Consider the following 27,123-nt stretch of genomic DNA (forward strand, 5'->3'; position numbering starts at 1 on the left):
AAAGCCGCCAATTTCAACGGTAAAAACGTTCGAAAACGTAATTAAATGTATCTACGGGAGAAAATAATTAATTCATAAAAAAGTCATACCATATTGAACAGATACGAGCTTAAAAAGACTGCTGTCGGACATTCAAACTTACAAGCATATATATTTTAATGATCTTTATAACATTACTGATCACAGGCTGCGTACTTTACCACCTAATACAGTCTCAGAGTAGAACGTATACATACCTGTCAACATTGTAAGCATAATTTCACAACGTAAGGCATATTTAGTAGGTTCAAAGTGCGAGAATACACCCATTTTAGCGGGTTGTTTTCGTTTCTCAAGTTTATTTAGTGGTGACGTTAATGTCGAATAGCTTTCTCTTACAGTAACCTGAATCAATTATAAAATCCATTTCTAGCTCGTTTCTGATAACTCCAGAACGAAAAAGCGTCGACATATGTGTATAAGAAGCGCGTTCGTAAGCATTCCAGTAGTCAGATTCCTTATTTGCTATGTAAACAAAAGGTACATCCATAAGTGATCTGCAGATCAAAATATTGCAACGATCGGGCTAAGGTGTTACGAAGATATCTGCGGCCCGTATAATTCAGTCCTCCTCACTGTTGCCAAATTTTTACTGTAAATTCTATAATGTGTGCTCAAAATGTCACCACATGTTGCCAGAAGGGACGAGATGAAAATAGAAAGGAGAAGGGTCTGGCCACAGACCCCAACAGAGTAAAGCTCCAGACTGCAATACCTGAAAGTTAGACACGGAACGCCCTTGTAAAGATTGGCCTTCCACGCCCCCGGCTTCCATGCCTCCTGCCTTCCACAGTCCGCCCCACAACCGCCCACAGTCCGTAGAAAGAGAAGGAAATGAGCTGCTGTACAGTTTTTCCAATTCGAAAAAGAAAAGGAGCTGAAAACGTTTTCCGACACGGAACAATGTCACAACAGAGCCAGGTATGGACTCACAGAATAAAAAGCTCAGTACATTTGAAGAAACTTTAGATCCATTAAACAAAACTAATGAGATGTACGATTATATACTGTATAGCGAATCCACGTGTTCTCTGTTTATCGTCATTACTGACATATCCTATTTCAAGCATATCGTTTTAATTATTTTTTACCTCTTGTATTATTTCTTTTTACTATTTGCCATATTATTTCATCTATATTGACTTTTTCACTTATTTATGAGGTGTTATGTAGAGAATCTGCAATGTTAGTGTACAATATGAGAGGTATTTATGTTTATCGTTGTCATAAACGTTTGTTAAATATCTTAACTTAGTTAAGTTAGCTATTTATAAAAGCACATTAGCGCTTTCTGCCAAATAAGTATTACATATTATTTTTGTCTTGATTTCTACAGTCACATTTCTCCATAAAGGCAGAGAATCTAAAACCAACTTTAATTACATTGAATCAATCCAAGTGTCCTCTTTGTAAAAAGCAAGGAGACTACAGCATCCTGCTGCCTGCCTTTAGAGTCTTGAAGACCACATTGTCAAGTATGCAGGTAGTGTATAATACCAGCCAGCTGCTCCAATCTGCTGAACAAACTGTTCTCAAACTCCTTTCCCTGGTCATGGTGGAGTTTCTGAGGATATCCAAAACGAGGGATGAAATCCTGGAAGATCTTATCTGCAGTTGTCTTCCCTGATTTGTTCCTTGTTGGGTACGCTTCAGCAAAGCGTGTGAAGTGGTCGATAAGAACAAGGATGTACTCATAACCTTGACTTTGCTCAAGGTGGAGGTAGTCAATGTATATCAGCTCAAATGGACTGCTGGTGGAGATGTGTCCCAAGGGAGCTCTCTGTGGAAGATTGGGATATTTCTGTTTAATACAGGCACATCTTTTATTAACATAGTCCTCTATCTCCTGCTGCAGGTTGGGCCAATAGAACGTCTCTCGTGCAAGATGAACTACTTTCTCTGAGCCAACATGGCCCATGTCATTGTGCAGGGATTTGAGCACCATGGGTTTCAGTTTCTCAGGAAGGACAAGCTACCTGTGTTGTTCAGTCTGAGGATCCCATCATCCCATCATCCACCTCTAGTTTTTTCCATTCATATATAGCAGTCTCTTTGTCTCTTTCCTCATGTTTCTCTTTTCTTTTCCATTAGAAATCCAGTTTTGAAGTTTCAATTGGACAACTTCTTTGATGGCTGGATCTTCTTGTTGTGCGGCTCTGATGTTTTCAGGTGTGACACTGGAAATGCTATCAAGTGGCACAGCATCTGCATTCTCACCATCCAGCTGCAAAGCTGCCACCCAAGGTACATCATTCTCTTGAGCTGCTTTGCTCCCTTGCCATACTGCGGACACAACCTCTGATGGTACACTTTCTGTGTGTTCTTTGATTCTGTCCTGAAGTTTCACAGGGCACCTTGACAGTGTATCAGCGTCTGTGTTCATCTTCCCTGGCCGGTATTTGATATCAAAGTGAAAGTCGGCCAGTTCACCAACCCACCTGTGTCCAACAGCATTTAGGCGTGCAGTACTCAGGACATAAGTCAATGGGTTGTTATCTGTGTATACTGTAAATGTTGGAGCATAGTACAAATAGTCCCGAAACTTATCACAGATAGCCCATTTGAGTGCCAAGAACTCGAGTTTACTAGAATGAAGGTGGTAATTTTTCTCAGCAGGTGTCAAAGTTCTTGAGCCATACCCAATCACGCGTAATTTGTTGTCCTGATGTTGGTATAACACTGCTCCCAACCCATCGTTGGATGCATCTGTGTGCAGTACAAATGGAAGGTCAAAGTTTGGATAGGCTAGAATAGGGGGATTAATCAGCATGTCTACTAGCTGGGCTACTGCACCCCTGTGCTCAGCTGTCCACGTAATGGATGTCTTTGATGGCAATTGGCCTTTATCTCCCTTCCTAATTCTGCCTTTTCTTTTGCATGGCTGGTGGTGAGTGTTACCTTTTCCCATGTCAACAGGTGTTTGCAGCAGTTTAAACAGTGGCCGTGCCACCCGAGAGAAGTCTTGAATAAAGAAGCAATAATATCCAAGAAACCCCAGCAAGGACTTGACATCTCCAACTGTACGAGGCTGTTTGGCTTTCAGTGCCAACACCGCTTCCAGGTCCTGGAGGTCGATTTACACTCCCTCTCCAGACACCAGTCGGCCGAGGTAACGAACCTCTCTTTTGAACAACTCACACCTGGTGGGTCTTAGTTTAATGCCGTGTTTCCTCATGCGACTGAGGACTAGTCTGAGATGGTTTACATGATCCTCAAAGTATATTGAGTAACACAGTACGTCATCAAGATATGGAGCGCAGCACTCGTTTCTAATACCTTCCAGCACGCTCTCCATGCACCTCTGAAATGCTGCGGGTGCATTTGTCAAACCAAAAGGAATCCGTATCCATTCATATAGTCCCCACGGTGTGCTGAAGGCTGTGAGGTGTCTGGATTCCTTGCTCACAAATCCTTGATGGTACGCACTTCCTTGGTCCAGTATGGAGAACCATGTACTGCCCCCCAAACTGTCAAGAAGGTCTTGGATTCGTGGTAGGGGATGACGATCTGGGATGGTCTTTCTATTCAGCCCTCGGAAATCCATGCACAGTCGTAGAGTCTGGTCCTTTTTGCGGACACACACAACTGGTGAGGAATATGGAGACACAGACTGGCAGATCCAGCCTCTGTCCAGGAGGTTCTGTACATACTCTTTGACCTCCCTATACAGAGGCCTGGGGACAGAATTATAGCACTTTTGGACAGGGTTGTTATCCACTACATTGATCTTAAGTTGTAAGTTGGGGATACAACCTATGTCCCCCTCCCCTTTTGAAAACACATCTGACTCCTCAAAAAGCATCTGACAAACGATATTCCTGCTGCTGCTGGTCAAGAAGTTCTAAATCCACAGGAGGATGCCATCTTTCTTTTGTGTGTGTCTCTGTGCAGCTATTTATACTCTCACTAGTTGTGCTGGCTTGGTTGGCATGCATGGCGCACAGGTTGGTATTACTGTTTGACTTAACTGGTTGATGAGAAGGTGAACTCCAATTTACTGGCCTGCTGTCAATAATTGTCTCTATGCAGCCCAATAATGTTCTTGGAGGCAGAAAAATGTCATGTTTGGTAGAGTTGTGGACTGGGATTTTTACAGTTTTTGAGGTGCCTATTGGTATATCCACTAGGGCAGGGAACAGTTCTAAACCTTCTGATATGTCACCTTTTAAGGTTGGTTCAAAAAACATTGTCCCTCCCTCTGGCCAGGATCTGGTAAAACACCAAACCTCACATATTTGACCACTTGAAACAGTGAGACCCCTCTTTCCTACTCTTTCCGTCTTTGCATTACCTATGAAATATATTTTCACACTTTTCTTTCACTATTGCATTATTTGGCATACCTACAGCCACAGCGGTTTTTTGTTTAATATGACTGAGGCATTTTATTGTGATGCAAGGCTCCCAAAACTCAAAAAGAGACCTGAAATGTAGAATTGAGTCTGCACTTCCTACAGACCTGACCATGTCAGTTAAGCTTCATAAACACAAATAAACTTTGGAAATGGGCTTTACAGTAACAAAAACAGGCCAAAGATTACAAATTTTGAAAGGCCAAAATAACAAAGCAATTTCCTTAAAATGAAATAAATTTATAAACTAAGATTCAACAAAGTAAGAGCAGCAACAAAAAAAAAAAAAAATCAAAAGGAATAAAAAGATTAGCAATACGTTGGCCAGAAGATGCAAACCAAAATAGAACAGCAACCAAGTCCAAAATGCAAATATCAAACCAAAATACAAAAAAAAAAAAAAAAAAAGAGTTCTAAACCTGAAGAAGTAAAGATGAGCACTTAGAAAAAAACAAGAGTCCAAAAATAAGACAAGCAACAATAACAGAATAACTCCAAGACATCAAAAATCTTATATAGGGCTAAAGGTGGTCCAAAAACTGCCAACCCCCTTAAATTCAAAAGACAACATTTAACAGTCGTCTGGAATATGTGTGCGTCACTGTCCGTTTGTATTTTTCCCATTCCTGTTATTAGTGGAATGGCTTAATTTGTAAGGCCGGCCAATAGTACGGGGGTCGAGTACCTGGCTTGGAGGGCCAATAGACTGTGCAGGGAAAAGCCAACAGACTGTAAGGTGAACCCGGGTTCATTTCAAGACGAATTATATTTACTTTCTGGTGAAAGGTATTCGGGCCAACACAAGGAACTGATAATCTGTACTTTTTCCAGATAGGAGGTATGGTTCCCCACTGCAGACTGAGCTCGACATTCCATAAAGATAATATTTAAAGGACTACAAATACATTATTGTTTTTTCTCTTTCTCAGATTACTGTATTAGTAGCTTATGTGTTTAAGTGTTTTGTGCCGTGATTTTTGTTGGGTGGAAAGCGCTGCAGCGCTCTATAATGTATATAGGGTTTTTTTTGCACAGAGCAAGTGTGTTTATTGTCTTCCAATAAATATTTTTTACTTAACCCTGCTTTCACAGGTATGTCTCTGTACTCGGGGTGGTGTAGTAGGAAAGTAGTGTTGGTCACTCGTGCCCCGGATTATTTCTTTTCTTTTCTTTTTGCTGCCACTCTAGCAGGGCAGCGCATATTATAATTGTGCCAATTCTAAGACCGGTACAAAGAATCATCAAGAAAGCAGTCAATATAAGAAAACCATACAATATAAGACAAAACTCATTAAGAGATAATAAGATGCAAAAAGAGCAGAAACAAAAATGTGTTTAATAGCATAAATCACAACAGGAATCTCAAAAACAACATAAATGAACAAAAAAAAAAGTTGAAACTAAAGTCAGGAAGGTAAAATAGCCAAACCATAATACTCAGGGCCTCAGTGTACACCCTTCTCTACGGATTATTACTGCCTTGTGCTCAGTGCATGCTGGGATAGACTGCAGCTTCCCCCTGCGGCCCGTCTCTGGATAAGCAGGTTTGGAAGAAGGATGGATGGATGGTCAACTGAAGGATTGCCTACGAGAAGTCACGTTTAATAAGTAAAATGTAATGTTTAACACAGTGCCTTTAATATAACTTCTTAACTTAAAGTTAATTAAAACTGAGAGTAACTACAGTAAATGGACTTCAAAAGTTAAATTCAATATACAGCAGATCTAAAATATGAGAGCAGAAAGGGAGGACCTCAGGAAGAATTAAAATATTCATTGTCTGGTGTAAGGAGATGAAGTATTCTAATTATTTTTGACACAACTTGCATTATGGGTGGCCTGAAAGACAACAAATTGAGGACAGGAAACAGTGGCACCAGGCTGTGGCCAGCATCCTTTGGTAGAAAAAAGGAAATGGGCTGGCAGTGACAATGCACGTCATATTGTCAGTGGGCAGCTATAAAGGACAGTATACCACATAAATGAAAGGGGCTACAGATGGAGGCGACCCATTCCTCTGCTTCCAACAAATCACCTTCAAGAACTGACTGTTCACTTGCTGCTGGAGATATCCCTCTACTCGACAAGTGGCATTGTAACAAGATAATCAATGGTGTTCACTTCACCTGACAGTGGTTTAAATGTTGGGGCTGACTGGTGTGTGTGTCAAGTCAGTCAGAGATTCAGATACTGGGATCGCCTATTGGAATAATAATGAAAGGCTCTTTGATCTTGGTTACCACAAATGACAAAACAAGCCATTTTAATAAATGTTCTTAATGACAGAAAATCTATTTTGAGTCACAGAAAACTTAAGCCAAGTGTATTTGACACAAAACTCAAATTTATAAGATTTATATGATTAGAAGGTAGAAATCTGAACATGCCTTCACCCTTTGTCTTCATGCATAATCCTTTATATCCAACTGTGTGTCCACCAAGAATGTTTTCTAATCTTCCTCCAAGCCAAGTCAATAATTAGCCAGACATGAACTATATACACGGTGGAGTTTGCTATCAATCTGAAAGTCGGATGCTGTTTGGTTTTTGAGTCGTACCAACTGCCTCATTGTTGTTTTTTTGAATCCTTTTTTCATGTGGATGGGAATCAGTTCAAGGAGATGCTGAAAAGTTTTTGGCTTTCCCTATCTGACTAATTTTATGAATAACCTAACCAATATTATATCAAAGATTATTGTTTTAAATGTCTCTGACTAAAATGTCATCTTTGTAACCTTTTGTTTTTTTTCCTGTGCAGGATTGAAATGAAGATGTCACAAAACAACGGAGATTTCATGTGAAAAAATCTTTAATGGTGATGATGAATTTGTTCTTAATAGGGAAGTTGGCCAAACAAATTTATAATGATATGTCAAGTACATCAGATGAAAATGTGTCCTTCCTACTCTACAGTCAAAAGCTGGGTTGCTTGATTTAGGACAGGACAATTCAGCACAGATGATGAAGAATGTCCAGGGAAACGAATTGTTCACACTGATGCTATCACCATGCCTGCTGACTTCTGTGCTTCGAACATCTGTTGATGTGTCTAAGACCTCATGAATTAAGTAGCCTACAAAGTGCTAGGTTTGGTTTAGATCTTTCTTTGATTTTTGACTCTGATTTTTGGTTGCTAATTATTTTTTGATCTTGTGGTTTTGACCTTTGTCTGACCCAGACTACAAATTTGCTGCTTGTTATTATGTCCGGGTTCTTCGTCACTCACCATAAATCTAGAGACTTTGTCTCATCACAGTTTAGTAACGAGCAGAAGAAAATATTATTATTTGATTGGCTTCTTTTGGAGTAAAAGGAACTGTGCTCAGAGAATTAATACAGTTTATGACAACTATTGGAGCTTGAAACTGGCCTATGGACGGTCTGAAGACATTGCTCTGCTGTGTTTCAGAAAATGCCTCCATGTTACTGAAGACAGACAGCCATGTTGTCCTGTGGACTGTATATACATATGAACGAGAAAGTTAAATAAAGCTAAATGTTTTGGTAGAGTCTTTAAAACTGTTTAATAGTATCATCAGAGGTAGTGCATATAAATGTATAAAAGTGTATTAGGAGAAGCTTCTTTGTTATTAGCTTTACAGGAGTGCATTGTGCTGCTTGTATGTTGTGGTGAGCATCTTTGCAGTGTAGCCTTTTGTGGTAATCGTTTTATACTTTGGTCTGAGCTTATTTTCTCAGGTCACTCTGTTAAACATTTCCTGTAAACACTTCCTCTCTAGTGATAGCCATTATATTTTGTCTTTAATGCTTGTTCTTCAGAAAAAAAGGATGGGCAGTTAAGTGGTTTCTGTAGAACTAACTAACTGGTGCCCTGCTTATTAACGCCTTGTATCTGGTGCTGCCAAGATACTCCGTCACAGCTCCTCATTCGAATAAGAAGACACAAAGAACGAATAAAGAAAAACAACAGACATTTTAGGACATCTTTATTACTTCAGCTTAGCAAAGCACAACGAAACTTCTCTTTATAATTCTGGGGGAAATAAAACAAAATGTCATCATTTTGTACTGCAATTATCCAGGAGACTGCAAAAATGCAATTTTAGCAAAACTGGAATGTTGCAGGAGCACTGGTGAGCAAAAATGAAATAATAATAATAGTAATACTACTACAACTAATAATAATAATCTATCCATCCATTATCCAGCCCACTATATCCTAACTAGAGGGTCACGGAGGTCTGCTGGAGCCAATCCCAGCTAACACAGGGCACAAGGCAGCAAACAAACCCCAGGCAGGGTGCCAGCCTATCGCAGGGCACACACACACACACCAAGCACACACTAGGGACAATTTAGGATCGCCAATGCACCTAACCTGCATATCTTTGGACTGTGGGAGGAAACCAGAGCACCTGGATGAAACAACATGCAAACTCTCTTTATGAAGGATGCCCAGGAATCTTTTATGAGAGTCAGGACCTTGGTTTTACATCTCATCTGAGGGTCGGTGCCATGTTTATAGCGCAGTGTCCCCATCACTGTACTGGGGCACTGGCATCTACATTCATATCTCTGAGTAAGCCCTGCTGGCCTCATCAGCACCTCTTCTAGCAGCAACCCGAGCTTTTCCATGATGGTTTCTCATCCAAGTAATGGCTGAGCTCAAACATGCCTACCTCATCTAAAGTGCTGGTGGCATGGCTGCAGACAAAACAAACCCATAGTTTTGGCCATAATTCCACTATGTAATGGTAACACTTTGGTTATTATGATCAATTAGCAGGCTATGCCCCATGAATATGAGGATATCCAAAGTAACTTGAAATATATATACATATTTGTTTGCACCACTATGAACACAGTAAATTCAGAATGTGATGTCTCAATAGAAACTTTCCTCGACTTTGTGAGCCACTGCATTATTTCATTACCAAGAGACCTTTAATTTTTTGTAAGGTTTTGACACCTCTGCTGTATTTTTATATAGATGAGCTGTACTCATTATATAGATCCATCCATTATCCAACCTGCTATATCCGAACAGAGGGTCACGGGGGTCTGCTGGAGCCAATCCCAGCCAACACAGGGCACAAGGCAGGAAACAAACCCCAGGCAGGGTGCCAGCCCACCACAGGGCGCACACACACACACACACCAAGCACACACTAGGGACAATTTCAGATCGCCAATGTACCTAACTTGCATGTCTTTGGACTGTGGGAGGAAACCGGAGTACCAGAGGAAACCCATGCAGACACGGGGAGAACATGCAAACTCCACGCAGGGAGGACCCGGGAAGCGAACTCGGGTCTCCTAACTGCGAGGCAGCAGCGCCACCATGCCGCCCTTCATTATATAGATGAGCCCCAAAACTTTTATTGCAGCATCTGCAGGTGATTTTTGCAAAGGTTGGTGTCAAAGCGAATGCATCAACAACCAGAACGTTTTATGAAAGGAAAAAGTCTTTGCTATCCAAAAGAACATCAGAGCAAGACGACAGTTTGTCATTGAACATCTAGGCCAGGGGTCTTCAATCACGGTCCTGGAAGGCCACAGTGGCGGCAGATTTTGCTCCAATCCAATTGCTTAATAAGAAGCACGTATTGCTCAAGTAACACTTTTACTTCACTTTAGTTATCTCGCTCTTTAATATTTTGAACCCTTATTGCTTATTTTAGTCTTAAACAGATGTATTCTTGGTTTTTAATTGCTCCTAATTAGCAATAACAAAGAAATTACAAAAGAGACCAGCATTTTTCAATTTCCACCTGTGTGTATTTATCATTAACTATTGGGTTTAATTAAATACTTGGAAGGAAAGTAAAGAGAAAAAAGTAAAGGACTGAGAATTCCTCCTTCATTTTAGCCGTCAAATCATTTGGATGATATCCTTAGGATGGGGAAGAAAATCTAGGAAGTGAGAATGGCCTGACATAGCAGAGTTAAAGCACTAACAAGCCATGAAATTAAATTATTGGCAAAAATAATTTCTAATTATTGTTAAAATGGCTTTCTAATTAAGCAACTGGGTTAGAACAAAAACCTGCAGCCACTGCGGCCCTCCAGGACTGTGATTGAGGACCCCGATCTAGGCAAAGACCCATGCAGGCTTTTTGAAATAATGTGCTCTCGAAGGATGAATCAAAGTAACAGTAGACATGTTTGGTGCAAAGCAAAGAAAATATTTCAGGAGAAAAACCTCATACCAGTTTTGAAGGTGGGTGGTGGAAATGTAATGTTTGTGTGTTGATTTGCTGTCTCAGGCCCTGCGCACCTTGCAGTTATTGAGTCAACTATGAATTCTGCATCATATCAAAGAGTGCTTGAGGAGAATGTCAGTTCAGCTCTCCAAAAGTTGAAGTTGTACCATAAATGGGTACTTTCAGACAACGATGATCTGAAGCACACTAGCAATTCCATGAAGGAATGGCTAAAAAAGAAGAAATGGTGAGTTATGGACTGGCCTAGTCAAAGCCCTGATTTGAAATATTGAGAGGGGATTTTGAAATGAGCAGAATGTGTAAGAAAACCCTCCACACCTTACAATTGGAGGACTGAGTGGTCAAAAATGTCAACAAGTTGGTGTCAGAGACTGGGGGACAGTTATTCAAAATGTCTATGAGAAATAATTTCTAAAAGGAAGCAACACCAGCTTCTGAGGCCAAAGGGTGGAGTTACTTTTTTTTAACAGTCGACCATTATATCTATTGATATTTTTGTTGAATAAATAATTAAAAAGGCACATTTTCCCTATTTTTATGAAAGTTTATTATCACTATCTGTAACCATTTTTTGCTTGTTCAAATATTTTGAAAAAGTCAACAATTTCCATGAGGTGCACTTACATTTTCACACGACTACAACTTAGGCATTTTTGGCATTTCAATACATGACTGTCTTCGCAAACAACTGACCCCATTTCCTGAGCTGTGCGATCAGACCTGTTTCACACACACAGCGGCGGGTTACTCACGTCGCTGTCAGTTTTCATGAGCTATGGCTGCGGAAAAAATAAATTGTGAAACAACATTTCAACACAGAAGAGCGTCCTCTGGCAAGCACCAGTGCTCAGGTAAATATTTTGAATATTTGTAAATTACACAATGGGAATAAAGGACCAAATAAAGCCAAATAATACAAAACCAAAATTAAAAAGTGAGCAGGTTTTGTGTACCAAATACCAAAATACTAAAATGCTTTGTGTTTAATTAATTTCTTTATTATGATGAGCATGTTTTAAATTTACAGCAATTGATTTTTTTATTATGATTCTTAATTCTCTAAATTAACTAAACAGAGCTGTCTTAATTTTCTGGTAAAATTAACAGCACATCAGTGTTAGATTATTAAGCTTTTCAGATAACTTGATTGCTTCTATTAATTACACACTAAATATAAGTGTGTATAAGTATATATCGATATATTTATTTGTATTTTGTTATAATCTAGAAGTGTTTCTCACTTTAAGAATATATTTATTTCTGTAATTTTTACAATGTGAGTGTTAGCAGATTGTTTGTCTCGTTCTAAGGCTAATACTTTTATTGTCTATGTGTTTTGTTTTTTATTAGTCCGTCTCCATTACAGCCATTTTAACAGTCATTAACAGCTAATGGTGGTATCAGTGGTGTGCGGTCAAAGCTGACCATGACAGGGACAACGTGCATTGTATTGGTGAACAACTAGAAAATGAGGCAAATTTCGTACTGAATATTCTCTTGAGAAACTTGATCTGTAATCATTACAGTGATGTCTTAGACAAAGACGAATGCCATAATGGTCTACACCAGTGAATTAGTTTAAAATGCATTCCATGTAAGTTACAGTATGGCTTTGTGCATCTTACTTTGTCTTAACTCATGCAGAATAATTTTGAAATGTCCTTTTTGGTATCTAATCTGCACTAGTGCAGCTAGATAGATAGATAGATGGATAGTTGTGGTGAAAGGCAATATATAATAGATAGATAGATAGATATTAATTTTGGTATAGTTGGTGGGATGATGGATAGATAGACAGACAGATAAAAATTACTTCACTTAAAAGACAAAAGTCTTTATATGTCTTGTGGTGCACCCCCAGAGTTCCTGCCTTGTGCCCAATGTCACCTGGGTAGCTCCATCCCCTTTAATTCAGATATAGTATTGCTTTTGAATTGCTTGAAATTATTCTGGGAAAAGAGACTTAATAATTAGGGGTGCTTGCCTACAAATATGTGTGGCACTGAAGTTGAATGCATGTTGTTGTAGTTAATGCAGAAAAAGCTAGGAGAAAAAAGTGAAATTGGTGCATGGCAAACTGGTTATCTTCTGTCAGTTGTCGCAGAAGCTAACTCGTTTTCTTGACTTTAGGGATAGTGGCGAGTAGGAAGGACGTTCAGGCACTGAAATGTGTTACTCGGCCAAAAACCGCTTCACGGTGATCAAATTAATACATTGCTCGATTTTTCGAAGTGATTATTTTTCTGAAGTACAGTGAGAGCACATTATCTTAAAACAATGCAAGGCTCTGAACTTATAATGCAACGTGATTGAAACTTGCAGGGCTTCTTTATGCTTGTCCAAGGACAATGTCCTCTCACCTGGTTCTGGCCGGCACGATGTGATTTGATCCAGAGAAGTCCAGTCTTAGTTTTGAATAACTACAACCTGTACACTTATACATGCATGCATACATGTGCAATATATATATATATATATATATATATATATATATATATATATATATATATATACGTATATACTGTATATCTTTATATCATTTTTTGTGTATATATATATATATACAGTATACAGTATATATATGTATTATTCATTTATACTGTATATTTAACATGCAACTCTGAAAGAAACAATGACATTTGTCTATAAAACTTTAGGAATATAAGTGTAAAATTAAATAAATGACACAAAGGTTATATGTTTTGTTCTACTTTTAGGGTCTGATGATTTCAGACTATCATTAGTACATCAAACCTTTCTAATCAGATCAGTTTAGCTTTGTTACCTTTCATTTAAGTTTCAGTGCTGGCTCCAATCATTGTTGTAATGTATGAAGAAGTGCCTTCCACAATGGCGCAGGCCGCATCTCCAGCACAATCACACAATGAATGATAAGTAGACTCCATCAAAGATGTGGACTCTTTTACCCACTGTGGATACTACAGGTGGACAGGCATTTCATCCGAGTGTTACATACGTGACCACGCAACGTGTTTTGAATTGCGGACGCAGGATCTGGTGCTTTGGGTGGGCTGTCCATGTTGTTATGCATCTTCTGATATTAAAAAAAGTAATGATATGAATGATAGTCATAAATCTGGCCTACAGTTGTGTATTTTTCTATTTATTCATATTACTAATAAAAGAACCTTTAATAACCTAATAACGAATGAGTGCTGTATTGTATTCCATGAGATTTGAGGTTTTCCACTGAAATGTTATTTTCTGATTTATTATTATGTGTAAATGTTTACAACATCATGAGTTTGTAAGTGGATGTGTGTTACATTAAATTAAATCAGACTGATTTGGATATACTGTATATTAATAAAAAGAACATTAAGAGAGGGCTTAAATATACACAATTCTATATGTACTTTATAATTTTCCTTGATAGTTTGATATAAATCTACTGCTGTTGAGGTGGCACCACAAACCATCCTGGTACTGCCTGTGCTTTTTCTCCTTCACTGTTCTTCATAGATAGATAGATCGATACCTACATATATTCTAGTTTAATTTATAATGATAAAAAGAGTGAAGAGCTTTCTTCCAAGTCAAAACATATGCATTTTAGAATGAAAACACAAATTACAGTTGTGTTTATCTGTTCCACTCTTCTCGAGAAAGAGAAACAGAAAGAGAAAGCAAAAGAGAGACGCTCAGCAAGCAGAGTTCTTCTCGGGGTAGCGCAGAAACAAAGAGTCTGCCAGGAGGTGGCCTGAAAGGGACAATAAATGAGTCAATTCAGTTCAGATCAGTTTACTTATTTCTACAGTGACATTCACTTAATACTACTGTCATTTTTCAAGCAGCGTTTCTCCACTGCCTGTGGTCCAAAGTCGTGTTTCTTGTCTGTTTTGTTCATTTTTGTGCCATTTGTTTATATTAATGTTTCTTTTGTTTATTATGTGCGTTGTTCTTTGTTTTTCTCTGCTTTAATTATATTCCATGTCCATGTGTGGGTGGTCCCCCAAGAGGTGGGGCCATCTGCCAATCACCACCTGCAGCTCCCTATAAATCCAGAGGTCTCCCACAGTTCCTGGTGGTTCGTATGCGCCAGCGAGTGGAGTGTTTTCTGGTGCTTTGTGTTTTTTTGTAATTTCCTGGATTTTTCATCCAGTGCTCTGTTTTCATCTTTGCCTTGGGATTGGGACTGTGTTTGCGGTGGACTGCCTCACCCTCTCAAGCCATTCCTTTTTTGGTATGAGGAGCTTCTTGTGCATTTTTGTTAAAAATAGACCTTTTATATTATAAAGATTATTCACAACCGCTTTTGTTTCTAGTCAAGGTTTGATGATAACCTCCGAGGATAACTTTGGAAGCATTTATGTGGCTTATGTACTTTTTGGACTCTCAGTTCATGACCACTGTCTTAGAAGTTTGCAAGTATATTTTCCAGCTTGCATAAAGAACACACCAGTGGTGTTTTGTCCACTATTATTGTGCTGTTCCACCTGTTTTTATCAGCGGAAAATATGAATGATTGACGTCATGGACTAATAATGAGCTGGGAGAAAAACTCATATCCCAATAATCAATGCGATGATGTGGTCGATACCATGCAAAGCCTACTGACTCTCTGGATTTGAGTTCTTCTCCCAGCTCAACACTAGAAGATGACGTAAATTTTTCTTACGTGAAGGATCTTATCTGGTGATTTATTTGACAACAGTTTCATCATTTCATGCCATGAATTTTCAAAGTTACTACATGAAAGAGAACTTTTTACTATTAAAAGACAGAATATTGTGGCTGTTCCATTTTGTGAAAATTACCTGATGTACTCCTTAATTCTGATTCTATAGCAGAAACTTGGTTGTATCTGAGTGATTTGGATGAGTATAACAGCATTAAAGAATGAGAAATCATTCATTCGATCTGTAATTTTGAAAGATGCCCTTTTTGAAGAGATAGGAGACTGGAGTTTTTCATGAGAATACGTTTACACGCTTAGATATTTATACACATAGAGGGGTAACACAGGGCTAACTCTTGGGACGGTCCATGACAAGACAAATTCACCCACACAGCACTCACACACGGGCCAAAATAGAGTCACAATCCACTCACCTGCTAATCTTTGAGCTAAGAGAGAAACAGGACCACCGAGACTTGTATGTTTATTTTTATGTTTATTTTTATTCCACAGATAAGCAAAGGAGAAGAGCTTACTTTACTCTTTTGGGACTGGGGATTTTTGGCCTTCTGGTGATAATAACAGTAAGAGTTCTGGAACTAAACAGTAAGTGTCAATGGAATCATTTTACAGCTTACACAGGTAAATGAAAGCATACAAATGAGTTTGTTAAAAATGAACCTGCCTACTCCACTATGAGGTGGTGGTGGAGACAACATCAGCTCAGCATCAGAACACATATTATTCAGTGATATTAACATGTATTCTATCATATTCCTATCTCTTTATAAGTGTTGTTTATTTAAATTATTGCTGTTACATACATACTGTATAAAGTACATATACTAGCTGTCCCCCATGGCTCTCCCTGCGTAGCAGTGAAACAGGACAAACTTTAACAAAAAATAAACAAACAGGTAACACTAGCTAAGCCGAGGCCAGGTGTGCTCCAAAACACAGAGGTAGAGCAACTCGAATGGAGGCTGGAGCATGAGTGAGGAAGACCCTGCCTGGCTCCCCACTTCTGACATCACGCTTCCCCCTCCCCTCGGCCTGCAGCCTCTGTGTCAGAACAGAACAAACATTTCACTCCTGCAAGCGAACTACGATTCATAGCGCGATGAGAGAAGTCACAAAATCAACCAGAATGTTCAACCAAATTATAGCAAAAAACCAGATCTAAATCCGTTAAATCCGAAACACAGACAGACAGACATTGGATTTTATATATATATTTATAAATATAGTAGGATAAGAATTCCAGAGGGGGAGGAACATGGTTTATTGGTTTCCTGGGTGGGAAACCAGAACAGAACGATGTATGGATGGACTAACAGGACGAGAAAATAACTCTGTACCTGGCCTGTATAAAATAATGGATGGAGCAGCAGAAGATGAGAATCAAGAGTTGTTCCAACCCCCATATGCTAGGTGGCAGTGGTCCTCATATGGGAACACCATTGGAATGCTTGGGGCTTGGAGTCCAGAAGCGCAGCCTTGTCAGGGTCCCTGGCTACTGTCAAAGGGCTCTATTCGGGGAGGACCTCCCTACAGTTTCTAAGGCTTGGGATTGCTACCCGGAAAACATGGCATGACGCTGGAAACATTCCTGCGTCCGACATAATAGGGGTCAGTTCAATTCAGTTTATTCATATATTGTGTGCTGTATCACTGTGTCTGTGGGTTGGGGCTCTCTGGCACCCTCTTCTGGCCATTATACATACATGACAGATAGATAGATAGATACTTTATTAATCCCAAGGGGAAATTCACATAATCCAGTAGCAGTATACTGATACAAAAAACAATATTAAATTAAAGAGTAATAAAAATCCATGTAAAAATAGATATGAAGAAATAGAATGAATAATGTTAGCGTTTATTCCCCCGGGTGGAATTGAAAAGTCGCATAGTGTGGGGGAGGAACAATCCCCTCAGTCTGTTAGTGGAGCTACTCCTCTGCCTGGAGAAGACACTGTTCAGTGGATGCAGTGGATTCTCCATGAAATAAATATATATATATATATATATATATATATATATATATATATATATATATTAACCCTAACCCTATCCCTAACCCGATCCCAATTCTAAACTTAACATCATAGGATGAGGTAGCAACTGTAACCCTAGCGCCTAATGTTAAGTCAGTAGACAACATAAAAGATAACTTTATACATCAAATGTCTAATTTTAAACAATAAAAAAAATATATATATATATATATATATATATATATATATATATAAAAATGCTAATATGTTTTCAGTAGTTTCAGCACCGAATTTGTGCATTTACAAGATACTATGTCATTTAAAAACTTCAGTATTTCACTGCAAAAAATGCATATGCAAAAACTAGACAAAAAAACTTTAAATGAGAGTTGTTTTGCTTTTATTTAGCAAAAAAATCTGCCAATGGGGTAAGCAAAAATTTACTTGACAAGATTTCTCAAAACATGCTAAATAATTGTAAATACAAGTTTTTTGACAAGTCAATAATTCTTACAATAAGGAAAAAAAGATTTAACGTCATGATATAAGTACTTTTCACTTGCTTAGATTTCGTTTTTGCAGTGTTGAAACTATGTCAAAAAGTATCAGAATTTAAATTAAAGTAATAATTACTTAAAAATGTAAACGGGACTCTTGACATCTATATTTCATCTACTGTTGGCTATGATAACAGCAATACTGGAATCTTACAGCAAGGTCGGCACCAGAACAAACTTAATAGGAGTGATTACAATCCAAATAAAGCCCATATTATTTTCCATTATCAAGGAATATATCTGGAGTGTGCACAAGAAACAGATCAATACAAACAGAACTCAATCCTGCACATCATCACGCAGCAGGACTTCACAGTAAATGCAGGTTGTAGAGATCAGACGTATACGAGGGCACTTGGTAGTCTTTGCTTTTTCACAATACAGTATGTTGTGAGCTCATTTTATGATTTACTAAACACTTTCTTACACTGCATTTTGATTTGCCTTCTGTGGTTATATTTGTTGTTGGGTGAAGCTCAACCACAGATATTGTAACACTGAAATGATTGTTGTGGTGAGAAACTCTCACTGGGTTCACACTAATATAATGATCTATACACAGTAGTTGCTACTGAAGTTCCTGTACAGGTCATGAACAAAAAGATGCAGACTCTTGAATAAATAAAGGACATATTCGCTGGGAAACATACATTTTTAAAATATAATTAAAATTATTATAAAGATATAATTTAAATCTTGCATGTTCAGGAGTGAATATATAAAGGAGCTTGCCCTTCAGAAATGGACTGGATATTCTAGATATTTAATACAGGTAAAAACTTGTGAAGAGTGCTCTGGTTATCTTCATTCCATTTTTCAGAATTTCCTCTTTGTGATTTTTGGGGATGACAGTGTTCCAAGATTCACTAAACATATCTGACTACTTAACAATTAAAAGGGCATGACAAGGTGTAGCAGTGCTATCATTGGAAGGACTCCATTTCCCAGCAGCTGTGAAGGGTTTTGTCATTATAGGATGTCTGAAATGGGTGCAGGGGCTGCTGGGGACAAGAAGGGCCAGCGGGAGATTTAAAAAAGGGCTGGTGAAACAGCAAAAAGGAGGTCTGTGTTTCTGTGTATCCCGGTATCCCGTCCAATGTAACCTCTGTAAAGTCATTTATACCCTGGATTGTTTCTTGTAAGGATGAATGGCCTGCCTCGTGCCTGCCTGTCGTGTGAATAGTGGTGGATTAGTTGTTGTGCGTCTTCGGAGGGAGCGCTCCCACAAATCTCACCCCAAATCTCACTGGTAGGACTGTTTAAATCATTTCATAAGGAAGCTTTTCCCGGTAACGTCATCTTCAACTTTACTCCGTACCATTTCATCTGTTTCTGCCTCATTGGAACTGTGATAAGGACATTGTCGTCAGAGTTTATTATCGGGGTTGATTGTTGTGTGTAATATTTGTATTACCGAAGGGGAAGAGGAGGTTTGTCTGATTTTCGTCGTTGATAATTGATTTTCCACATAAAATATTTCACACATTTGTTTGATTCATGTCAATGTCTGTGAATGTGTGCGGGTTGGGCCAAGGCTGGGTTCATTCCTCGAATCCCCACCAATAAAATAAATCACCGTCCTATCGATGGTGTGAATCTGAGTGGCACCGGACCGTTACAAAGGCATGAAGTGGCTGATTTTTATCCTTTCACAAATAAGCAAATACTAGAATATTTTGGCTTCTTGGTGGTTTTTCAAACTTTTGGGCCTCTTTAAATGCGTAAAGCAAAATACACATAAGAACACGGGGTGGGTTAAATGTGGTAAAAATGTGAAACCACGATTTGAAAGATATCTCAAACATATTTGTCTTGCAACTAAAATTAAACAGATTATGTGAAGTTGTAATACACTCTTCACTCATTTGCTGTACAGGTTTTAGTTATGGCTCAATTCTTCATCAGACAGCAATTATTGCTGCTGAAGCGATCACCGCTCAAGTAACATTTCTGTGTTTCCTATTCAGGGTAGCATCACACTACCCACGTTCTCCATCAATTTCCAGTCATAGCTTGTGTTTACATAGCCTTAGAGTGGAGTCAGTGGCTCTGGTGGGTGGCAGAAGTGTAATGTGACACCCTTAGCAAATCAATTAAGGGCAGAGCTTGACGTTGAACTAAATAACAGCAGGTGTCTGCTTTTTCTTACTTCTCATAATGCATTATAAATTTCATAAAATTACTACAGAAAGGCCCCATGGTGATTCTAACATGCTGAAATACATGCAACATTGTGGAATGGGTTTGGCGTGGTCCCCCTTGTTGGTCAGAGTAAAATGTATCTGTAAGCATCCATTAACTCCCTTACCTCCACTGCGGAATCAGGGAAGTGCCATTATGGTCTACCTTTGCATAGCAGCCCACTTGACACCTTGGCCATAGGACTCTGTGAGTAGCCATGATGATTGTTGTCTTTAGTCCGAGGAGTGGGGTCTTGGGTGTGTGAGAGAGTTGAAAGCCAACCAGAAGTGCAAAACACACAAAAACAAGGAAAGAAGATAAGTGGGTGTTTCAAAGAGAAGATCATCTATCCGACGTCCCATGATTGTCATACCACAACAGAATGGAAAAGAGAAAAAGTTGGACCGATACTGAGGCTGACCCCATCATTCCTACAGCCGCAGGTGCTGCCAGGCAGCACATCGAAATATGGTGAACTTGTAGTACTTTGGAAACTGTACAGAGAACTCTTGAGGCAGTCATATAATTTATCATCATCTGCAATTCCTACTCATGCAATCTGACTTCATTAGGTCACCTCAATCCAGTAGTCGCTACATTGACATGAAGTCACGTAGTGTGATGTTGGCCTAACTTGCTTTTCAAGTTCTTAAGCTTTAACAGCTTCTTTAGTAGTCATAAACGGCTGAATTGACTGTTTTTAATTGCTTCTTGTATTCTTAGCTAGATGGCAATTAACAATGAGGTTTGAAAGACATAGGAACCCACAGATCAACATCTAACTTGGTCCTTTTTACATCCATGTATGTTCATCATGAAGCATCTGTTTTGATAAAATATTTAGAAAGACGTGGAAGAGAAACAAGTGAGGGGCTCAGAATAAGTCATCTGTGCCTGACTGCAAGTTCCTTGAATGATATCCTCACAGAGTAAAACTCTATAATATAACAACAATGTGACATGGCAATCTAAACACACTAACAACCCGTAAAATTAAATGAGGTTTGTTATCAGCAAGGATTAGCTTCTAATTAAGCAACTGAGAGGTAACAAAAACCTGTAATCGTAGTTGTCGTTCAGGATGGAACTGACCTAATTATGACTAGAGGGAAGCAAGAGACATTAAACGTTTAGAAGATACGAGCATCCACATACCTCAGTGGACATGAGCCTACATGGTGTGGACTCGAACCCGGACACACACAGACGGACATCGTAAGTTCCACCACACACTGTTTATTTACACTATTTACAAGTTAATACTACATGCACCACAAACCCCAGTGCCTCTTGCACCGTTTCCCCAAAGTCCAGGCCTCACAGTCTTTGTGCCTTTCAGTCCACCTCCAGTCTTCTTTCCAGCTCCGTCTCTCTTCCACCTGACTTCCGCTTTCGACTGAAGGGAGGCAGCCCCTTAAATAGGAACCCAGATGGGCTCCAGCTGCTTCCCGGCACTCCTTCGTAGACACGCCCCAGTGTGGCGGAAGTACCGGCTGCGCACCTGGAAGCCGTCCGGGTGTCCCCTGTCGTTTTCCCCCCAGCACTTCCTGGTGTGGCGGAAGTGCTGGGCTCCAGGTAAAATCAGGCACCGGGGCGCCGCCTGGCGGTGGCCACGGGTCCCTATAGGGCTGGGCTTCCAAGCCCTTTACCCGAGGCCCCCAATACAACCAGGGCGGATGCCCCCTCGCGGTCTGGAGGAGGTACTGTCTCTTCATGCTACATCTTTGAGGGTGTGATATATGTTTTTCTATTTGGGGGCATATGACATGTGCCTGTCATGATATTTGCAGCACAAGTGCATGGACAATTTGCAGCTTCCCCAACAAAACTTTGGATGAATAAAATCTTCTGTATTGGCATCAAAATAACTCACGAGTAAGAACATGCTTATGTGGGATGGATGAAGTGGTCCTTGGATTTCCTTTTCCTCTAAGTGAAGGAACTTGATGATGCTGCTCTCTGGACACCCTAGCCATCCATTCCTTAGCATATGAAATATGGAAAGGCAATTTTGATTGAAATCCATAATTTCAAAATTTTTGGTACAGACTTTATGCTCAAACTAAGACGTTATTTGAGGACAGTTGTATATCTAAAGCCAGAATTTTCATTTGTACTGTGTTGTCTTCACACTCTACGTTCTTTTACATACAGTTCCCTCTAGTGGACAAATGTTATAACACTCCTTTTGCTGGCAATGTTTCTGCAATGAATTGCAATGTCACCAGATCTAGTCATCTTAATTAAGAGACTATAAGAAGATACGAATAAATGAGCATCCACCTAAGACTGTGAACAGCACGTCTGCAAAAAAATTACTTTTTTTGCTTCTTTTTGCAGGAACAAAGGTAAACATCTGTCCAGAGACATGGATGCAAGTGAAATCCAATTGCTACTACATATCCGTGAGAAGATCAACCTGGGCAGAGAGTAATAAGCACTGCTCCTCTCACGGGGCTCAGCTTGTTGTGATTGAGGACCAAGAGGGGTTGGTGAGTCAGCAGAGCAGACAGACAATTAAACAGAATTGCTGTGATTTGTTTCTATTTAATTTTCATTGAAATGTTTGGGTCAATTAACACATTATTTATGGGGTTTTAGTACCCAATGAATTCATTTTTTGCACCGATTTTGCAATCCATGTCTTCCCAAAAAGTCCCTTGTTTTTTACCATTATGTCACAATACCATTTTGTTTTTCTTATCGGCATTGCCTTAGTCTGGCAATGAACTTAAGGTGTGAACTTTCAATAGTTCTTGTTTCATGTCCCGAGCTTTGTTCATTTGATACCTGCCTTCCTGGTTATAACCCTTTGCTTGTTATTTTCAGCTTTGCAACATCTTCTGATTGTCTTTCTTTTCAAAATTGCCACCACCCTGTGCAGTCAGTACACATACTCGTACCTCGTTTGTCTTTTGCAAAGACGAAAACGCACGGACATCTTTCAGTAATTCAGAGATGCCTCTGGCTCAGTGCTCTGTAACACACAGTTGTGTTTGGGTCATGAAAAGTCACCTTCTGTTCCTTTGTCTCTGTAGGAGTTTCTGTTTCTTCAGTGCAGACGCTTCCTAACGTTTTGGATTGGCCTGAACAGGAGTCCACAGGAGGAGTGGAGATGGGTGAACAATGAGCTCTTCAATCACAGTCGGTGAGTGGCTTTACTTTTCGACTCTTTATGTTTTCTACTTTTATGGTAGAAACAGCCCAGTTGCCTTTTATACACGTAATTTACACCATACAATTCTTTATTCTATGAAGTAATAATCTTATGAAGTAGACCTGAGCATTATTAACAAAAATGAGTTGTGGTGACAGAGGAGAGAAAACTTCAATTATATCTTTTGTAAATGAGACAAAAATAATTGGACCTCCAGCCAGGAATCTCTGCTCCATTACTTTTTTTACTTAGCAATAGAAATGCGTTGCACAAACAGCAACACTCAGCCAAGCATCACCACATCTGTTCTCTACTGAACTTTGTCTCCGACCATCATTTGCTCAAAGCGAAGGTCAAACTGACAACATCTGTTTGTGACCTCGGAGCTTTTGTGTATCCAGAGCTGAAGGGATGGATCTGAAAGTGAGGATGAAGTGACGTCAATTCCGCCATTCTAGAGTGGGGAAAGTGGAGAAAGAGTGAATAACTGGTTCACTTCTCCAGATGTTCTCGGCCCATTGATAGACTTCCCATGCTCACGTGAGTGACTTTGAAAATATTTAGTTTAGCAGATTGACGTTTTACCTCTCTGCAACTTTTACTAAGGTGAATATTTCACTATTTCTTTTTCAAAATAAGAAAGACGGTTTCCAACATACAAACACGTTAAATGACATTTTGAGTTTTGGATGTAATAAGAAATTGTGTATGGTAGTCCTCCTTTTCATATAACATGGACAGATTGACATTCTAGAACAATTTTCAACACAAATAAGAAAGGCATCTTTGTACTGGTAATATAACTCCTGGTGCAATAATAAATATTTCATAGCAGATCTTTGGCAAATGTAGGAGAACTATCTCCACCTCGCAGAAAAAACAGGGATATGAGAGGCCTAAGCATTTCAAAAAGAAGTGTGAAAGAGCCTCCAATTAAGGAGTGTGGTAGGAAAATATATAGATAATTAATCAAACCTTCCATCTGAGATCTGTAATTAGTCTAATTAAGTCAAATACTCAGTCAGTGTCAGGGTGTAAAATGCACCAGAGGTTCTCACCTAGGAGTTGAAGGATAGCAAACAGAGTAATTAGCTTTATTGCAATAATCAATAATGTGCACTCAACCCAATTAAGTCAAACTGAGCCGAGCCCCCAACAAGCCAAAAGTAACAGTTGATGTAATCATTTCTTATAATCCTGACCTCGCTCAAAACAGCTTATTTGCTGCTTATTCTGACTCCCAACTCCAACTTGCATCTTTTAGACCCTCACAGAAACCACCAATATTGTTTTATGTTTTGCCATTCATTAACCTTTTTTTGCTTCCCTTATTTCTTAGCCGGCCTTCAACCGGCAGGTGTTCCCCCTTTTCAGACCTCTTGCTGTCTCCATTCATTATTCTCCCCCTTCTCCATCTTTTTGGGTTATTAAATTTTGGTGGTTTCACTCTGAGCTCAATTAAAAAAAGAAATATGGCATATGCCTTTATTTAAGTCTTTGCTTGGCATACCTGATTTGTGTTAAAGGTCACACAACGTTTAATGCTTATAAGTTTTATATCTACTAATGCTAATACATGAATACATAACTTTTTATTTTCCATGACAGCTGAATTAAAATAACATGAGGCAGAAAAAATTTTAAGGAGGAGACCGAGGTCAAACAAAACACAAAATCAAACCGAGAATCCAATTCAGGAAACACAAGGAGTTCAAATACGAAGCTTTTCACTTGGCCTACCTGAAAACAAAGCGAGTTTTGCTATAACGTGATCACATGATGTATCTTTATGGTCTTTTCTTTCATTTAGTGCATGACTAAAAGAAAGGCCAAAAACACAAACTATGGTCAAATGAATAAAAGTGTTACAAATACAAATAATTCAATTCCACATGATACAAAAAACATCAGTTAGCATGCTAGACAAAGATCAATGGTATAATCACAGCTAACTTATAGCTAACTGAATGAACTTTATACGCAGGAGGGGCTCAGGGGTAGGTCTATCATCAGGGCATTCTGGGTGCACACCCAGGGGTCCATGATGGTGAGGGGCCTTTTAATCAAATCAAGCCTGATGAATCGAGTGAATGTCCACATGACGAAAATCACCAAGGTGTAACACAACGATGATACAGTAAAGTTGTGCACACGACAAAAGCAAGAGTGGGAATCACCGCGCTGCATTAAACGACTGGTTGTCGGTTCACTGAGTTAGTAAAGACATGATCAACTCTTTGTTAAGAAGCTCTGGTCATTAAACCACTAAGGCGCCTGTGGGGGTCTTAATTCGGGCTCCACTCATCTGTCAAACTTGTTATGTTCATAAATGGAGTTAGCGCTTTTTTTTTTTTTCTTTTCAGGTGGACTTTGGGTGTCTCCGCTGGAGGGCACTGTGCCTGTGTGGCTCAAGAGTCAATAGAAAGTCTCAACTGCAGCAGTCAGCATCACTGGATCTGTAGGATGGCCGTGGCAAACTACTGACCCGATCTTAAAGAAGGAGAGTGGCCTGGGCTCTTTTGGACTTTTGTTCTCAAAAATCAACATCAGAAGATACTCAGAAGTGATGTCTTAAGAAAGGAGGACTGTAATGTGCAAAGTTACGGTTTTTTACATTTGATCCCTTAATAAAAGGACCCCATGAGGAAGGTCAATCTAAAGAAGATTCTTGAAGCATTCAGCAATACCACAGGTTTTTGAATTTATGATTTCTACTGTAGGGCACCACAGCAGGTGGTAAGAATGGCCATTGACCAGTAACTTCTGAGTCTAAAATGATCCATCCATTTTCCAACCTGCTGAATCTGAACACAGGGTCATGGGGGTCTGCTGGAGCCAATCCCAGCCAACACAGGGCAGGAACCAATCCCAGGCAGGGTGCCAACCCACCGCAGGACACACACAAACACCAAGCATACACTAGGGCCAATAATTTAGAATCGCCAATCCACCTAGCCTGCATGTTTTTGGGAGGAAACCCACGCAGACAACATGCAAACTCCATGCAGGGAGGACCCGGGAAGCGAACCCAGACGGGTCTCCTAACTGCGAGGCAGCAGCGCTACCACTGCGCCACCGTGCCGCCCCGTCTAAAATGATTTCAGTTAAAAATGAGAGGTCACATTCAACTTCTCTGACCTGTTGAATTGCAAGAGAAATGATGTGACAGCAGACATTGAAGGATTACTTATATAAAAGTGCTGTAGTCGACACAGCAAAAAATGAAATCTAAGCAAGTGAAAAGTATTTATATCATGACATTAAATCTTGTTTTCCTTATTGTAAGAATTATTGACTTATCATAAAAGTTGAATTTATGATTACTTAACTTACTTGTCAAGTACATTTTGCTTATCCCATTGCCAGATTTTTTTTACTAAACAAAAGCACAATTCCCATTTAAAGTTTTTTTTTGTCCAGTTTTTGCCAGTGCATTTTTTGCAGTGTAAATGACAACCGCACAAGACCATCAGCTTGTGGAATTGTAAATTGGAGGGTTTATCAGTTCAATTTTGATACATTTCTTGTTTATGGATTATGTTAAAAGTCAATTTTGGAAAATAAAATTGCACTTTAAAACCTGTCGGAAAGTTAATTACAAAGAGGCACGAAGGTCAGCTGTACTGCCCGATTACTTTGTGACCTTTCTGAAAGTTTCAGGTTATGTATGGTGTGTTAATGTCATCAGGGATCATCTGGCATCCCGACCAGGTTCAAAAACTGATCCCTTCCCAAGGAAGTGAGGCCAGAAGGTTGAAGAGATTGGAGGAGTTGGTCCGATACACTGGAGGGCAGCATTCTTATGTCACTGCACCTGCTTTTCAACCCACAGGCATGCTGGGAAGTGTAGTCCCATGCTGCAAGTCTTGTGGTATACCATGCTTACCACCAGGGGGAGCTGCAGGGAGAAACTATCCTTGCCTTCTAGAAACTTCTGCCTGGCCCAGAAGTAATTCCATTGGATATTGGGCAGACACCAGGAGTACTCCCAGGATCTGATTTAAAGAGGACCACTC

General features: G+C 39.4%; 1 protein-coding gene and 1 long non-coding RNA gene across 2 annotated transcripts; both read left to right on the forward strand.

Moving 5' to 3' along the window:
• The first annotated feature begins 850 nt into the window (after positions 1 to 850).
• LOC120536673 lies at positions 851 to 7,896 on the forward strand. Its single transcript, XR_005635167.1, has 4 exons — positions 851 to 960; positions 1,376 to 2,283; positions 2,956 to 3,148; positions 7,150 to 7,896. It is a non-coding gene; the product is annotated as an uncharacterized LOC120536673 (long non-coding RNA).
• A 6,839-nt stretch (positions 7,897 to 14,735) lies between these two features.
• Positions 14,736 to 25,949, forward strand: LOC120536181 (killer cell lectin-like receptor subfamily B member 1B allele B). The gene is made up of 5 exons (XM_039764510.1): positions 14,736 to 14,780; positions 15,729 to 15,821; positions 22,291 to 22,442; positions 22,989 to 23,098; positions 25,471 to 25,949. Exons 3-5 carry the CDS (start codon positions 22,323 to 22,325, stop codon positions 25,589 to 25,591), a joined length of 351 nt encoding a protein of 116 aa, XP_039620444.1. The 5' UTR covers positions 14,736 to 14,780; positions 15,729 to 15,821; positions 22,291 to 22,322; the 3' UTR covers positions 25,592 to 25,949.
• Positions 25,950 to 27,123: the final 1,174 nt, after the last annotated feature.

Source organism: Polypterus senegalus, chromosome 10 (assembly GCF_016835505.1).
Source record: "Polypterus senegalus isolate Bchr_013 chromosome 10, ASM1683550v1, whole genome shotgun sequence".
NCBI lineage: Eukaryota > Metazoa > Chordata > Cladistia > Polypteriformes > Polypteridae > Polypterus > Polypterus senegalus.

Coding starts and splice junctions, on each gene's coding strand:
- LOC120536181 (XM_039764510.1), top strand. CDS start 22,323: ATGCAAGTGAAATCCAATTGCTACTACATATCCGTGAGAAGATCAACC. Junction 22,443..22,988: donor TTGAGGACCAAGAGGGGTTG/GTGAGTCAGCAG, acceptor TTGTCTCTGTAG/GAGTTTCTGTTTCTTCAGTG. Junction 23,099..25,470: donor GAGCTCTTCAATCACAGTCG/GTGAGTGGCTTT, acceptor TTTTCTTTTCAG/GTGGACTTTGGGTGTCTCCG.